At 39.4% G+C, this 17,118-nt stretch overlaps 1 protein-coding gene across 1 annotated transcript in view; it reads left to right on the top strand.

Moving 5' to 3' along the window:
- The first annotated feature begins 205 nt into the window (after positions 1-205).
- DNAL1 (dynein axonemal light chain 1) overlaps positions 206-17,118 on the top strand; it is a 47,344-nt gene continuing 30,431 nt past the window's right edge. Inside the window, exons 1-3 of the mRNA XM_003987810.6 lie at positions 206-321; positions 12,382-12,420; positions 15,562-15,671. Of these exons, the coding sequence (XP_003987859.1) occupies positions 319-321; positions 12,382-12,420; positions 15,562-15,671 (152 nt within the window). The 5' untranslated portion in view covers positions 206-318. The remainder of the gene's footprint in view (positions 322-12,381; positions 12,421-15,561; positions 15,672-17,118) is intronic.

The following is a 17,118-nucleotide window of genomic DNA, read 5'->3' on the forward strand; positions in this document are numbered from 1 at the left end:
TTCAGATTAGCTGAAATTGCTTTCGGCAAAAAGCATCTCTGGACCACTCTGCGCCGTTAAGCTCTCACGTCCCGCACGCCACCAGCAGCCCCACCACAGCGACCGGGAGGCGAGCTGCAGCCCTGCGGGAGGACCGAAGCGGCCGCCGCGCCATCCCACAATGCCCCGCTCACGCCACCGGAGGGGGGAGGGGGGGCGGGGGCGGGGAGAAAGTACCGCTGCCAGGGTTGGGATCCGCGGAGGGTTCCGAGAAGTGCGCACGCGCACTGACCTCGGCGGGCCCTAGCAACCAGAGCAGTGACAGTAGCAACGGCCGGAATGGTGAGTACCCTCTAGGCCTCGTAGCCAAAGAGGAGAAGGGATTGGAAGTGGAAAAGGGTGACTGTGGCGTGTTAAGGGTGGGGGGGTCCTCGATCAGCGGAAGGAAGCCGGTAACCGACGCTAGCTAGCTCAGGAATCAGAGGCCTGAGGCGAAAGAGAAGCCCTGCCACCGGGTGGTCTGGGGTGAGGGCGGCCTGGGGCGGATCGCAGGTTGGGTTAATATGGTCGGACTCTGACAGAGAAAAGAGGGCAAAGGACAGGAAATGCTCGAAAAAGAGCGGACGAGAGTGGGAAAGGTGATGGAAGGCAGAGTGTGTGAATAAGGATTTTTCTGTACATAGAAGTAATTTTCTCTCTGGCGAGACGGGGCGCGGGGAGCTAGTTATGAGAGGAATGTGTGTAACACCGAGTGCAGCAGTATTCCTAACCTGTGATGTGCCCAAGTTGCCCTCTGAATGACTGTAAGTGCAGTTATTAGGTAGCATTGGAAAGCCCACTCTGATAGAATATATTAGGATAGCGTTTCTCAAATTTAAGTATGCGTAAGTATAGGCGGCCCAAGATTGAGCTTGTTGGAATGCACGTTATGAATTTTTAATATGATGGGGTTCGGGAATGTCCATTTCAGCAACGCACCTCAAGTGATTCTAAAATTGAAGGGTGTCCCGTCACATTTAGCGAAATACCGCTACCTTGGATTTGAAATCTATCAGTGGTCTATCCAATCAAAGCTCTTTCCGAAGTAGTGATTTTACCTACTGATGTTCCTCAACTCCTACTTAAAGTATGCGCTGTTTTGCTTACAGATTTGGTAGATCCAGCTGGTAGTTTGAAAAGGAATGTTGTTGGTTGGTTACAGACCCAGTCAGAGCTGTTTAGCAATGTGTGTGATTGTCCTGCCAGATGGAGATGTTTATGAAGAATAAGTATAATTAGTTGTCTTCTTTTTTATTTTCAATGTTTATTTATTTTTGAGAGAGAGAGAGAGAGAGAGACACCGAGTGTTAACAAGGGGCAGGGGAGGGGCAGAGAGAGAAGGAGACACAGCACTCCAAGCAGGCTCCAGGCTCTGCGCTGTCAGCACAGAGCCCTTGCAAGGCAGGGCTTGAACTCCCGAACTGTGACTCCCGAACTGTGAGATCATGACCTGAGTGACCTGAGGTGAAGTTCATGCTTAGACTGAGCCACCCAGGCATCCTTAATTAGTTGTCTTCTTTTTGTGATTCCAGTGCTGTTTAAGTGGGGAGAAATTGAGCCCAGGAAATTGAAATGATAACGAATTCACGCCTGCCCTCAACCACAAGATTAAATACTACTCTTTTAAAAGTAGTTTTCTCTGTGCTTTCCTTACTTTAGTCCACAGACATGTAGCTGAAAACCACTGCCAAAGAGAGTAAAAAGTTCTGGAACCTAGGTTTTTGTTTTGTTTTAAGTTTATTTATTTTGAGAGAGAGAAAGAGAGAGAATCCCAATCAGGCTCCATACCACCAGTGCAGAGTCCGATGTGGGACTCGAACTCACAAACCACAAGATCATGACCTGAATCTGAAGTCTGACACTTAACGGACTGAGCCACTCAGGCCCCCGTGGAACCTAGGTTTATGTTCAGGTGAAGAAATAATCAGCTCTAAATAATCCTGAAAGCATGTACCATGAGAATTATTGAAAATCTTCAAATAGAGAATCAGGAAGCTAGCTGAGACTGGAAACTGGTGGTTCTAGAGCCTTCCAGAAATCAGGCCCACATGGTTTTTTAATTAAAAAACACTAGCTTCCAATGTCTTTAAATGATCATATTTCACATCAAAACCCAGATTTATGGCCTCTCTGAAAAATCAGAAGTATCATATTTCCCCATTGGATACGTTTTTACACCCATATTTGTATTACTAAAATATGGTGGTGTCATATAATTGGCAACATCTTTTATTTATTAATTTAATTTATTTATTTATAGAAAGAGAATAGAGGAGAGGGGCAGAGGGAGAGAGAGAGAGAATATTAAGCTGAGCTGAGCATGGAGCCCAACCTGGGGCTTGATCCCACTACTCTGGGATCATGACCTGAGCCGAAATCAAGAGCCTGTCACTCACCTGACTGAGCTACCCAGGAGCCCTGGCAACATCTTTTCTCTCTTACTGGTACATAAAATAAGGGTGTTTTTTCTTTAAAACTTTTTAATGTTTATTTATTTTTGAGAGACAGAGAGAGCACAGGCAGGGAAGGAACAGAGAGAGACCGAGATACAGAATCCAAAGAGGCTCCAGGCTTTGAGCTGTCAACACAGAGCCCCACACGGGGCTTGAACTCATGAACCATGAGATCATGACCTGGACTGAAGTCAGATGTTTAACTAACTGAGCCACCCAGGTGCCCCCAAATAAGGGTGGTTTTTAAAAAAATGTTTATTTGAGAGAGTGAGTGAGCAGGGGAGGGGCAGAGAGAGAGGGAGAGAGAATCCTAAGCAGGCTCTGCGCCATCAGCACAGAGCCTGGCACAGGGCTCGATCTCACTAACCATGAGATCATGACCTGAACTGAAATCAAGAGTCGGACACTTAACCAAATCAGCCACCCAAGCACCCCATGGGTGTTATTTTCAATAATGGAGTTTTAATATTTGAAGAAATGTGATATTAGGGTAAATCAAGTCCCACCTGCCAGTTGTTTTCTAGAACTAGAGGAAAGGTTAACATCTTTATATGGCCACTTTTACCCATTTATCCATTAGCCACTGGTCCTTGAGGCATTTCTGTTTTTGACTCCTGCAATCTATAGAGGAATTAGTGACCTTATAAACCAATTTGTAGACTGCTAGATTGCTTCCAACTTGAAAGTATTCTTCTGTGTGTTTTTTTCACGGGCTCATGTAAGGATCTCTCTGGGAAATGTACCCAGGAGTGGGATTTCAGAGTCAGAGGGCCTGTGCATATTTAATTTCCTTAGGCACTGTCGGATTACTTTCCGTAATGGCTCTGCTAGTTTGGTTTGTTTTTTAAGTAAGCTCTACCCCCAATGTGGGTCTTGAACTCACACCCTGAGATTGACAGCTGCATGCTTTGCAGACTGATCCAGCCAGGCACCCTTGGCTCTGTTAGTTTTTACTTCCTTTAGCAATGCATGAGAGTTCTACTTTCTCACCAAATTTCTAACTTTTGCCAAGCTGAGGATGTATTTTAGTATTGCATTGTTTTATTCTGCATTTCTCTGATTTTCAGTGAGTTTGAATACCTCATGGTATTGTTAGTCATTTGGATTTCAGTTTCTGTGAATTCTGTTTATATTTTTTGTAAAATTTTTCTAATTTTCCTTTTTGTTTCTGAATTTTAGGAGTTTCTCCTACGTTCTAGATATTAGTCTTTTGTTGGTTTTATATTGAAAATATCTTCTCACAACTTTTCTCTTAACTTTCTCAATAGTGTTCTTCACTTACTGAACTCCATTTGTTCTAATATTTGTCAATTTATTCTACTGTTCTCAATGTAGATGATCGTCTGCCAATAGTGAGTTTTATTTTCTCCTTTTAATCATTCTAATTTGTATTTTATTATAACATTGACCAAGATCTCTTATACCATGTTAAACAGTAGGAATGATAGTAGGTATCTTTGATGTATTGGAATCTTAAAGAGAATACTTTTTAAAAATAACCATTTTTAAAAAACTTTTTTAAAATGATTATTTTTGAGAGAGAGAGACAGAGAGAGAGAGAGAGAGACTGAGCATGAGTTGGGGCGGGGGGGTGGTGAGTGGGTAGAGGGAGTGGAAGACACAGACTCCAAAGCAGGCTCCAGGCTCTGAGCTGTCAGCACAGAGCCCAACGTGGAGCTTGAACCTGCAAACTGGGAGATCATGACATGAGATGAAGTCAGAAGCTTAACTGACTGAGCCACCTAGGTGCCCCAAAATATACTTTTTAAAAAGTTTATTTATTTTAAAACTTTTAAAATGTTTATTTATATTTGAGAGACAGATGCAGTGCACAAGTGGGGGAGTGGCAGAGAGATACCTAGACTGAATCTGAATCAGCCTCCAGGTTCTGAGCTGTTAGCACAAAGCCTGACCAGGGGCTTGAACCCATGAGCTATGAGATCATGATCTGAGCCAAAGTCGGATGCTTAACCAACTGAGTCACCCAGGTGCCCCAAAATATCTTTTTAAAAAAATTTTACTTATTTATTTTGAGAGAGACAGCATAAAAAGGGGAGGGGCAGTGAGAGAGAGGGAGAGAGAGAATCCCAAGCAGGCTCTGAGCTGTCAGTGCAGAGCCCGACTTGGTACTTGATCTCACTATCTGTGAGATCATGACCTTAGCTGAAATCAAGAGTTGGATGCTTAACCAACTGAGCCACCCAAGAGCCCCTAAAATATCTTATTTATTTTATTTAAAAAAAAATTTTTTTACATTTTTTTTGAGAGACAGAGAAAGACAGAGCACAAGTGGGGGAGGGGCAGAGAGAGAATAAGACACAGAATCCTAAGCAGGCTCCAGACTCTGAGCTGTCAGCACAGGGCCTGAAGTGGGGCTTAAACTCACAAATTGTGAGATCATGACCTGAGCCAAAGTCGGACGCTTATCTGACTGAGCCACCCAGGTACCCCTCAATCCCCTTACTTTCAATCTGAAAGTGTCTTTAGGTCTAAAATGGGTCTCTTGTAAACAGCATATAGACAGATCTTGTTTTCTTATCCATTCTGTTACACTATATCTTTTGATTGGAGCATTTAGACCATTGACATTTAGAGTGAGTACTGAAAGATATTAATTTATTGCCATTGCGTTGCCTATAGAGTTGGAGTTTCTGGTGGTGGTCTCTGGTCCTTTCTAGTCTTTGTTGCTTTTGGTTTTTTTTTTTTTTTTTTGTTTTGTTTTGTCTTTTCTCCTCTCAGAGAGTCCTCCTTAAAATTCCTTGCAGGGCCAGTTTAGTGGTCATAAACTCCTTTAGTTTTTGTTTGTCTGTGAAACTCTTTATTTCTCCTATTTTGAATGACAGCCTGTCTGGATAAAGAACTCTTGTCTGCATATTTTTCTGATTCAGCATATTGTATATATCCTGCCACTCTTTTCTGGCCTGCCAAATTTCTGTGGATAGGTCTGCTGTGAACCTGATCTGTCTTCCCTTATAGGTTAAGGACTTTTTTCCCCTTGCTGCTTTCATAATTCTTTCCTTATCTGTGTATTTTGTGAATTTGGCTATGATATGCCTTGTTGATGATATGCCTTTTCGTTGAATCTAATGGGAGTTCTCTGTGTTTCTTGGATTTTAATGTCTGTGTCTATCCCCAGGTTAGGAAAGTTTTCTGCTATGATTTGCTCACATAAACCTTCTACCCCTTTTTCTCTCTCTTCATCTTCTGGGATTCCTATGATTTGGATGTTATTTCTTTTTAGTGAGTCATTGAGTTCTCTAAATCTTATATCGTGCTCTTTTGCCTTAGTTTCTCTCTTCTTTCTGCTTCATTATTCTCCATAATTTTGTCTTCTATGTCACTGATTCGCTGCTCTGCTTCATCCATCCTTGCAGCCATGGCAACAATTTGAGATTGCATCTCTGTTATAGAATTTTTAATTTCATTCTGACTAGATTTTGCTTCTTTCATCTCTGCAGAAAGGGATTCTAGGGGCGCCTGGGTGGCGCAGTTGGTTAAGCGTCCGACTTCAGCCAGGTCACGATCTCGCGGTCCATGAGTTCGAGCCCCGCGTCAGGCTCTGGGCTGATGGCTCAGAGCCTGGAGCCTGTTTCCGATTCTGTGTCTCCCTCTCTCTCTGCCCCTCCCCCGTTCATGCTCTGTCTCTCTCTGTCCCAAAAATAAATAAACGTTGAAAGGGATTCTATGGTTTTTTTCAACCCCAGGTGGTATTCTTATTATCATGACTCCTAATTCTAGTTCAGACATCTTGCTTATATCTGTGTTGATAAGTCCCTGACTGTCATTTCTTCCTATTCTTTCTTTTGGGGTTAATTAATTAGTTTTGTCATTTTGGAGGAAGAAAAAGAATTAATAAAATAAAAAATTAAAATTAAAAAGATTAGAAACAATACCAAAAAATCAAATAAAGGAAGCTAGATCCTAGGTATGTTTGACATGCTGATCCTAGATCCTTGAAAGAAGCTTAATTTCATAGAGAAAAAAGGAAAGAAAAGAAAAGAAAAAGAAAAAAGTAAGAAATAATTTAAAAATTAAAAAAAGATATACAATAAAATACAATGAAATGAATTGGAGAAGGTAAAATAGAATAAAAAAATAAATTTCCAAAAAATGTAGTAAAAAAATTTTTTTAATTATATAACAATGGAGAATAAAAATATTTTTTTCTCTTTCTGTATCCAAGAATAAGAAAAGAAAAAACACAAAACAAACAAAAAAAACCCCAAATAGATGGACCAGTGAACAGAATGAATTCTGAATGAAATTACATCTGGTTTCCCCTAGAAGTCAAACTATGAAGCACTTTATAGTCCGTTGGCAAATCAGGTGGAGACTTATGGTGGTTCTCGGGCTTGGTTGGTGCAGTTGGACAGGTCGTGGTGTAATGACTCTGTTATCCGCTAGGTGGCGCTGCGTAGCTTACTGGAGCGGATCAGTGTGGCCCACGTGCACGTGTTTGTGTGCATGTGTCAGAGGTGAAAATGGCATCCAGCTTCTCAGTCTCTACTATCAGAACTCTGCTCTACCCTACTGGCAATCAAGCACAACTTCTTTGTTTCTGGTTTCCATCCACTCCCTATTTCTACACTGTGTCCAAGCCGTCAGCTTAGATGGCACCTCCCTCATGAATTTTATCTCAGATGGGGCTGTGTTTCCAAACCCCTCACTTCTGAGGGCCCTGCTGCTTAGACCTGCTCCAACCCTCTGAGGAAGGGTCTTGCTGAGCAATGGCCGGATGCCTGCTTGCCCCTGGGGACATTCCTTGTGATCATGCTGCTGTAGAGGATGAGAGGTTGTGGCTGGATGCTGGCTTGCCCCAGTCTAAGTTCATCTGATGGCATAGTGGCAGTGTTTCAGGGATTATGGTAAATCACAACACACAACCCACACCAGGTTTTACCACACTCTGGCATTTTTGTTCCAATACCAGCAGTCATGTTCTCCGGGGTCTGCTGGGACCTTTGCCTGTGGGCAGACTGCATGGCCTCTACCAAATGCCCTCCTAGCAGGGTAGCAGGGGAACCACTTCTCCCTGTGTGGCCCATGGACTGCTCAGACCTCGCTGCCTGCCTCTGGGGATTTGCCCTTCCCACCAGAGCACCTCCAGGTATTGGGCTGCAGAATTTCTGATGCTACTCTGCCCTATTTATAGAATCCTAATGACATTGAAACCCTCTTCCCTCTTCTTTTCTTGTTTAGGTACTTGTGGGTGCTTTCACTCTTTCTCTTTCTCTCCAGCTACTTTCAAGGGGAGTGCTTTTCCTGTACTCTCCCCCCACCCTTCTCTGTCCTCTCTCCGCAAATACCACTCCCTACCCTCCACAGATTCTCTCTCCCCAGTTCACCTCTTCATCCCGAATACCTGCCGAGTTCTGTGGCTTATGTTATGCAGATTGCTGTGTTAATCCTCAGATTAATTCTCTGGGTGTGCAAAGTGGTTTGATGCTGATCTAGTTGCATTTCACGGATGAGAAACAGAGAACTTTGATGCTGCTTTGCCATCTCGGACCCCTCCTCTGATTATATACTTTTCGATCTTTCCAGTGTGATCCTCCTTAACCATCTTATTTGAAATAAACATACTCTAGGGGCTTCTGGGTGTCTCAGTTGGTTAAGCAGCCAATTTCCTTAATAATTGTCACTTTCTAATATACTATATAATTTATTTATTAAATATATTATTTTTCATCTGTTTCCTGCCAATAGATGTAAGTTTCAGGAAAGCAGCAATCTTTGTTTTGTTCATTGATATGTCCTAAGCATGTAAAAGAATGTTTGGTACATAGTAGATAATAAATATTTGCTAAAATGAATGAATTTCTTCATAAAATATGGCATTTGCTTTAGGTTTTTGGTATGTAGCTTTTATTAGCTAGGCAATTTCCCTTTAACTCTTAGTAAATTATATTTATAGGCTTTTTTGTTGTTAAACAATCCTTATGCTCCTGGGATTAGCCATTCTTGATCACGATTATTATTCCCCATTGGCTTTGGAGATCTGTTGTTGTATCTAGGATTTTCAAATCTATGCTGAGAAGAGGAGTCCTTATCTGGTTATGGCATCAAGGTTATTCTAGCCTCATAAAATAAATTAGCAGTTTTCCCTCTTTTTCTGGTTTCTGAAACAACTTTTATAACAGGGAATATCTGTTCCTTGAAAATTTGGCAGAATTTTCTTGTAAAATTATCTAGGCTTGGAGCTTTAGGAAAGGAGAATGAAGGTAAATCTCTGATTATCTTTTTTATTTTAATGTTTTTATTTATTTTTGAGAGAGAGACAGAGCACAATCAGGGGAGGGGTAGAAAGGGAGGGAGACACAGAATCTGAAGCAAGCTCCAGGCTCTGAGCTGTCAGCGCAGAGCCTGATGCAGGGCTTGAACTCGTGAACTGGGAGATCCTGACCTGAGCCGAAGTCGGGTGCTTAACTGACTGAGCCACCCAGGTGCGCCTTTGATTATCTTTTTTTTTTCTTTTTAATTTCTTTCAATGTTTATTTATTTTTGAGAGAGAGAGAGAGAGAGAGACACACACACACACACACACACACACAGAGTGCAAATGGGAGAGGGGTAGAGAGCAAGGGAGACCCAGAATCTGAGGCAGGCTCTGGGCTCTGAGCTGTCAGCACAGAGCCTGATGCGGGACTCAAACTCATGAACCCTGAAATCATGACCTGAGCTGAGCTGGTCGCTTAACTGACTGAGCCACCCAGGTGCCCTGATTATCTTTTTAACATTTAAAATAGTTATTGGCCTATTCAGGTTTTCTGATTCTTCCTGTGACAGTTCAGCACTTTTGTGTTTTTTCTAAATATGCATTCTTTGTTTAGGTTTTCAAACTTATTACCACATATTTGCTTATGAAATTTTATTTTCACTTTATTTATTTATTCATTTATTTATTTATTGTTTATTAAAAATGTTTATTTTTGAGAGAGTGCAAGCTGGGGAGGGGTAGAGACAGGGGGACAGAGGATCTGAAGTAGGTTCTGTGCTGACAGTAGTGAGCCTGATGTGGGGCTCGAACTCACAAACCATGAGATCATGACCTGAGCCAAAGTCAGATGCTCAACTGACTGAGCAGGCACTCCTTATTTATTTATTTTTTAATGTTTATTTATTTATTTTGAGAGAGAAAGTGTGTGAGGAGGGAAGGGGCAGAGAAAGAGGGAGAGAGAATCCCAAACAAGCCCCACACTGTCAGTTCAGAGCCAGACTTGGGCTCTTTCTCATGAACCGAACCATGAGATTGTGATTTGAGCCATTATCAAGGGTTGGATGCTTAACTGACTGAGCCACCCAAGCGCCCCAGTATTTTACTTTTAAATCTTTATGGTATCTATATTATTTCCTCTGAATTCTATATTTTTGTTCTATAGCTGTCTTTTTTTAGTTAGGCTTGCTAGAAATTTAGGAACCAACTTTTAGTTATGTCCATCTTTTTTTCCTCTGGTCTGTTTTCATCAACTTCTTCCTTTGTATTTCTTTCAGCTTTCTTTGTGTTTGCAATGATGTGCTTATTGAAATGTCTTGAATGCTTAGCATATTTGTTTTGTGTCTCTTATTTTTCTCTTATTTTTTAAAATATAATTTATTGTCAAATTGGCTAACGTACAGTGTCTACAGTGTGCTCTAGGTTTTGGGGGTAGATTCCCATGATTCATCGCTTACATACAACACCCAGTGCTCATCCCAATAAGTGCCCTCCTCAATGTTTTCTCTTATATTTTAATAAATGTATTTGAGGGCACCTGGGTGGCTCAGTTGGTTAAGTGTCTGACGTCACCTCAGGTCATGATCTCACGGTTCATGAGTTCGAGCCCTGTGCTGACAGCCCAGAGCCTGGAGCCTGCTTTGGATTCTGTGGTCTCCCTCTCTCTGCCCCTCCCCCATTCATGCTGTGTCTCTCTCTCTCAAAAATAAATATACATTTTGAAAAAAAAATAAATGTATTTGAAGCCGTAAGTCTCCTTTTAAATGTTATATTCCTTAAATTTTAATATTTTTTGTCTTTAGTTTTACTTTAATTTATAGTTTACTTTGTAACTCAAGGGCTATTTATTACTATGTCTTTACTTTCTAGACATAATGGCATGTATATGCCATTGTGAGGATATACATGTTGAGCAACACTGCACTGGTCCACTTATGTAGATTATTTTCAGTTAAATACACTGTGGTACTATAAATGTATTTCCTCTTCCCTATGATTTTCTTAATAACATTTTCTTTTCTCTAGGTTACTTTATTGTCAGAATATAGTATATAATACATATGACATACAAAATATGTGTTAATCCACTGTTTATGTTATTGGTAAGGCTTCTGGTCAACAGTAGGCTATTAGTAAAGTTTTGGGGGAGTCAAAAGTTATACTCAGATTTTTGACTGTTCAGGGGAGAGAGGTTGGTGTCCCTAATGCTCATCTTGTGCAAGGGTCAACTATACTTTAACATTTTTCCTTTTGTTATTGTTTGGGGTTTTGTTCTTTTTTTTTTTATTATTAATTTTTTTTTTCAACGTTTATTTATTTTTGGGACAGAGAGAGACAGAGCATGAACGGGGGAGGGGCAGAGAGAGAGGGAGACACAGAATCGGAAACAGGCTCCAGGCTCTGAGCCATCAGCCCAGAGCCTGACGCGGGGCTCGAACTCACGGACCGTGAGATCGTGACCTGGCTGAAGTTGGATGCTTAACCGACTGCGCCACCCAGGCGCCCTAATTTTTTTTAATTAACTCTAGAAATAATTCAAAGGATGTCTTCCTTTTCTCACATTTAAAGTTGTGTCATATTAAATTGAATCTGAGATACTATTGATTATAAAGTGCAACATTATTTTATGTACTAAGAAAGAAAAATAAGAAATTGGAATTAAACCCTGACAGGTAATTTCCTGTCCTTTAGAATTTTTATTTTGTTCTTATTAACAGAGTTCTTTTAAATATATTTGGGGGGCACCTGGGTGGCTCAGTTGGTTAAGCATCTGACTTCGGCTCAGGTAGTGATCTCACAGTTTGTGAGTTCGAGCCCCCTGTCCAGCTTTGTGCTGGTGGTTCAGAGCCTGGAGCCTGCTTCAGCTTCTGTGTCTCCCTCTCTCTTTTGGCCCCTCCCCTGTTTGTGTGCGTGCTCTCTCTCTCTCGCTCTCCCTCTCAAAGATCAATAAATAGACATTAAAATTTTTTTTAAATTGTATTTGGGCATGTAAATTTTTATCATATATCATTCTCTGCAAACATAAAAAGGAATATAAATACATGAAATAAAATGGTTAATATTTTTCTAGATATTTACCACTGCCACCTGGCCACAGTAATTGTAAATTGTTCCTGGTTGTAAAATGCATCCAAATTTCAAAGATGTCAAAATGTAAAAGATGTAGATCTTAGAATCAGTGAAATAAGATATATTTTAATATCAAATGTTAAAAGGTGTATCTTTTTTGTAAAGCAAGTGGAGTGAAGTATATGGGTATTACACCATGATTTCCTTAATTTATCTGAGAAGTATTTATTTTTTTTAATGTTTATTTATTTATTTTTGAGAGAGAGAGCATGCGTGCAAGTGGGGGAAAGACCGAGACAGAGAGGGAGACACAGAATTCGAAGCAGGCTCCAGTCTCTGAGCTTTCAGCACAGAGTCCAATGTGAGGCTTGAACCCACAAACCGTGAGATCATGACCTTAGCTGAAGTTGGATGCTTAACTGACTGAGCCACCCAGGTGCACCTCTGAAAGGTATTTAAGTAAATCATTCTGATTCCAGGAAATTAAAACATGCTTGTTTGCATATAAAGTCTGAAAGAAAGAAGTTAATCTTTTCAATAGTAGATGCCAAGGCTAATAATTACTGCATAAAAGTTGAATCAACAAATCATACCAATAAAGACACTCTTGTTTCTTCTCTTTTTAAGGCAAAAGCAACAACAATCAAAGAAGCTCTAGCCAGATGGGTGAGTATATGAATTTTTACCTCTTCTAGAGACCATACAAGGAGAGTTTTTGGATAGGTATTTAAATCTGATCATTCAATACAAGGAATCTTTGTGGTACTGGAGCTATTTAGCTATTTTGACTCTGGGGGGTGGTACATGAACCTACACAGATAAAATTGTATACACTTAATACACACATACAAAAGCATTTATACTCATATATAAATGAATACTAGTAAAATTGGGAAAATCTGATTAAAATCAGTGGGTTATATCATTATCAGTATCCTAAATGTCTATCAGTGGATAAATGGATTAAAAAATGTATATATATACAGAATGGAATATTATTCAGCCACAAAAAAGGAAATCCTGCCATTTATGACAACATGGATGGACCTTGAGTGCATTATGATAAGTGAAATAAGTCAGACAGAGAAAGACATACTCTATATTCTCACTCATATGTGAAATCTAAAAAAGCTGAACGCACAGAAACAAAAAATAGAATGTTGATTGCTGGGGATTGGCATGTGGGGGACTTGGGGAGATGTTGGTTAAAGGGTACAACTTCTAGTTATAAGACAAGTTCTAGGCATCTGATATACAGCATGGTGACTATAGTTAATAATATTGTATTATATACTTGAAAGTTGCTAAGAGAGTAGATCTTAAATGTTCTCAGCAGTAAAAAAAAATTATGTGAGGTGATAGATGAGTTAGCTAATCTTATTGTGTTAATCATTTTGCAATATATGCATGTATCAAATCATCACCTTAGACTTATACAATGTTACATGTCAATGAAGCTGGAAAACATACTAAAGCAGATACTAACATTAGAAAGGAAACTGCATTGTAAAAAACATGCATTAAATATAAACTATAAATATTTTGAATATAACATTCTATAAAGAATGTTGAACAGTTGTAATTCAACATTATAGATGTTTGAACAGTAGTAATTCAGCATTATAGATATACTTTCCACAGAGTATAGAGATGGCTCCTCAATTTCTATGCCCTGTGATAACTTTTTTGTCAATGTTATCAATAGTTTTTTGTATAACAATGCATCTTTTGCTTTTGTAGCTAGGCTTTGAATAAAAAGTCTTTCAGGAGATGGTGTCTAGGGAAAATAGGGTGGATAGAATAAAAAATTTTTGAATTCTTGTTTTAGTGCTTATAAACTTCTTTGTACTCTGCCTTTAAAAACCAAATTTCTGGTGGTGCCTGGGTGGCTCAACCGGTTAAACATCCAACTCTCAATTTCAGCTCAGGTCATGATCTCACAGTTTATGAGTTCGAGCCCTGTATCGGGCTCTGTGATGACAAGCTTGGAGACTGCGTGGGAGTCTGTTTCTTCTTCTCTCATTGACCCTTCCCCATGCTTGCTTGCATGCTCTCGCTCTCTCTCAAAATAAATAAATAAACATTTAAATTAATTAATTGATTGATTAAATAATTCATTTCTGTTTGGTTAATGAAAAATCTGGAGTTTTGTTTGTTTGTTTTTTGTTATTTTAAGAAGGCTCTGTGTCCAGCATGGAGCCCAATGCAGGGCTTAAACTCATGACCCTGAACTGATATCAAGAGTTGGACACCTAACCAACTGAGCCACCCAGGTGCCCCAAATCTGTTTTGTTAAAGAAAAAAGTGCATATGGAATAGGCTTGTTATTAGATTAGATTTTCTTTGAATCAGATTTTAGGACTTTATTTACTTATGATAATAAGTAATTGCTTTTTTGGTTTGGGTCGTCAGTTCTATTTCTAGATCATATTGTGGCCATAAATCTTTGACTTTAAGATTATTTGAAGACATTAAGCTCACTCTTTCACTGACTAATCTAACATTTATTGAGGGTCTATTAGGTATGTGTTTCTGCTCCCCTAACCTACAAATGTATGGCACAAAAATAAGTACCAAGTGAATGTGTATTAGATCTTTTTTTTCAACTGATCGTATATTTTCTAGTATTGATATCTTATTATTTGACTTTTAAAAATAAGCCTCTATGTGTCTTATATTGGACTATGTTATAGAAAACATAGGAAAGCAAAGGAAATGGTCCCTGTACCTTAGGAGCTTCCTGTTTTGTTGGAGAGAACTGACTTTAAGTATTGAGGTATTTAGAAAATATTATGATGCAGTATATATTGATAATTAAATTTTAAATTGTGTACATAGTACTGAAATTAAACTTTATGGTAGAATTTATTTTAAAGCTTTTTTTTAAGTTTATTTAGGGGGTGCCTGGGTGACTCATGTCATGATCTCATGGTTTGTGAGTTCAAGCCCTGCATCATGCTCTCTGCTGTCAGCACAGAGCCTGCTTCAGATCCTCTGTCTGCCTCTCTCTGCCCCTCCCCCACTTGCGCGCGCGCGCTCGCTCTCTCTCAAAATAAATTTTCTAAAAATTAAAAAAAAAATTATTTATTTTGAGAGAGAGAGAGAGTACATGTGCACTTGTGAGTTGGGGAGGGGCAGAGAGAGAGGGAGAGAGAATCCCAAGCAGGCTCCAAGCTTGTCATCACAGAGCCCAACTCCTTATGAATCGGGAGATCATGACCTGAACTGAAATCCAGAGTCGGTTACTCAACCTACTGAGCCACCCAGGAGCTCCTCTAAGGTAGAATTTAGTAGTAAATTATTATAGAGCAAACAGCTTTGACCTCAGCTGTGTTGTAAAGATGGTATCTTCCAAAATTCTTGGTATCTGGGGTTCTCTCAGACTGAACCATGTATAGTAAAAGATTTGCAAGAAGAGATGCAAAATAGTTGAATCTTCCAGATCTAAATCTGATATTTAAGAAAAGGGTGATTAGCCACAAGGAATTCTTCCCAAGAAAATGTCGTGTTTTGTTTTTGTTCATTGATAGACTCCTAAAGAATTTTAAATATTACAGAAATAAAAGTTATTTTCTTTCCTCCTCCTTTCATTCAGTTGGAACCTAACAATTATCTGAACGAGCCATGTAAAAGCCTGGTGATCAGGGTTAGTTAGTAAATCTCATTAAGTGAACTGTAAAGAATGCACAGATTACAAAATTCTGATAATTGTTTTGAAATAAACATTGAAAAGCCTTGCAAAATTCTGGACTTTAGTTCTGTATTATAATCAGGGATCACTTTCTTCCAAATTAATTTTTATCATAGGAAGAGAAAACCAGTCAGAAGCCATCTGAAGCCAAAGAGATAAAGCTTTATGCTCAGATTCCCCCTATAGAGAAGATGGATGCATCTCTGTCCACACTTGCTAATTGCGAGTAAGTTCTCTTGTCTTTTTTCCCCTTCCTTTTTAACATACATAAACTAGAAAAAAAGTGTTTGTTTTCTGTGATCTTTGTTTCTTTTTGTTTGTTGGTTTGGTTAATATAATTCTCCCTTTGGCAAAGCCAAACATAAAAGATTATTGGTTTATGGGGGACTAGTAATAAAGTAACCCTGAACGATATAGTACTTTTTTTTTATGTTTATTTATTTTTCAGATAGAAAGTGCCAGCAGGGGAGGGGCAGTGAGTGAGGGGGACAGAGGATCCAAAACAGGCTCTGCTCTGACAACAGCAAGCCCGATGTGGTGCTCAGACTCACAAACTGTGAGATCATGACCTAAGCCGAAGTTGGATGCTCAACTGACTGAGCCACCTAGGTGCCCCAATATAGTACTTTTTTTTCAGTAAAATTTTTATAATGTGCCTGGAAAATAGAATTTTTCTTGTCTCTTGGGAGAAACTAAATAACTAAGTAATACAATAAGACTTTATTATAAAAGCTAGTATTTCTCTTGTAAAATTAGCCAGTCAGTACTATACAGACTAGAGGCCTAACAGATACTGCTTTAAATTTTTTCAATTGTAAAAATACATTGTTGGGGCGCCTGGGTGGCGCAGTCGGTTAAGCGTCCGACTTCAGCCAGGTCACGATCTCGCGGTCCGTGAGTTCAAGCCCTGCGTCAGGCTCTGGGCTGATGGCTCGGAGCCTGGGGCCTGTTTCCAATTCTGTGTCTCCCTCTCTCTCTGCCCCTCCCCCGTTCATGCTCTGTCTCTCTCTGTCCCAAAAATAAATAAACGTTGAAAAAAAAATTAAAAAAAAATAATAAAATAAAAAAAATACATTGTTAAAACATCTAGAAAATATAAAAAGCACAAAGGAAATGAATTAATATCAACCAAAATTGCACCATGTTTTGAGAATCAGTGTTAACATGTTGATACAGAGCCTTCTAATTTTTCTTTCCTTATTGGGATCAAATTATACTTATTATTTTATAATCCTATTTTCCCATGAATTTAAGTATCAGATCTATATTAATTCCTCTTTTTTTTTAATTAATTTATTTATTTTGAGACAGCATGGGTAGGGAAAGAGTAGGGGAGAATCCTAAGCAGACTCTGTGTTGTGCTGTCAGTGCAGAGCCTGATGTTGTGCTCAAACCAGGAGATCATGACCTGAGCTGAAATCAAGAGTTAGATGCTTAACTGACTAAGCCACCTAGGCACCCCTACATTAATTCCTCTTAAGTTATTTTCTCAATACTCTACATACTTTTTTAGCAAGGTTCTGTGGATAATTTGAGGCAATTATACCATGACACCTTGTGACCATGCTCTCAGGCTGCAGTGTCTTGTTGGAGCTGTAGATTGTTATAGAATCACTTTGGATTCTTCCTGATTTCTTAAGTCTGTGTTTTTCTAAATGTAGCGCACTAACTAC

This window comes from Felis catus, chromosome B3 (assembly GCF_018350175.1).
Source record: "Felis catus isolate Fca126 chromosome B3, F.catus_Fca126_mat1.0, whole genome shotgun sequence".
NCBI lineage: Eukaryota > Metazoa > Chordata > Mammalia > Carnivora > Felidae > Felis > Felis catus.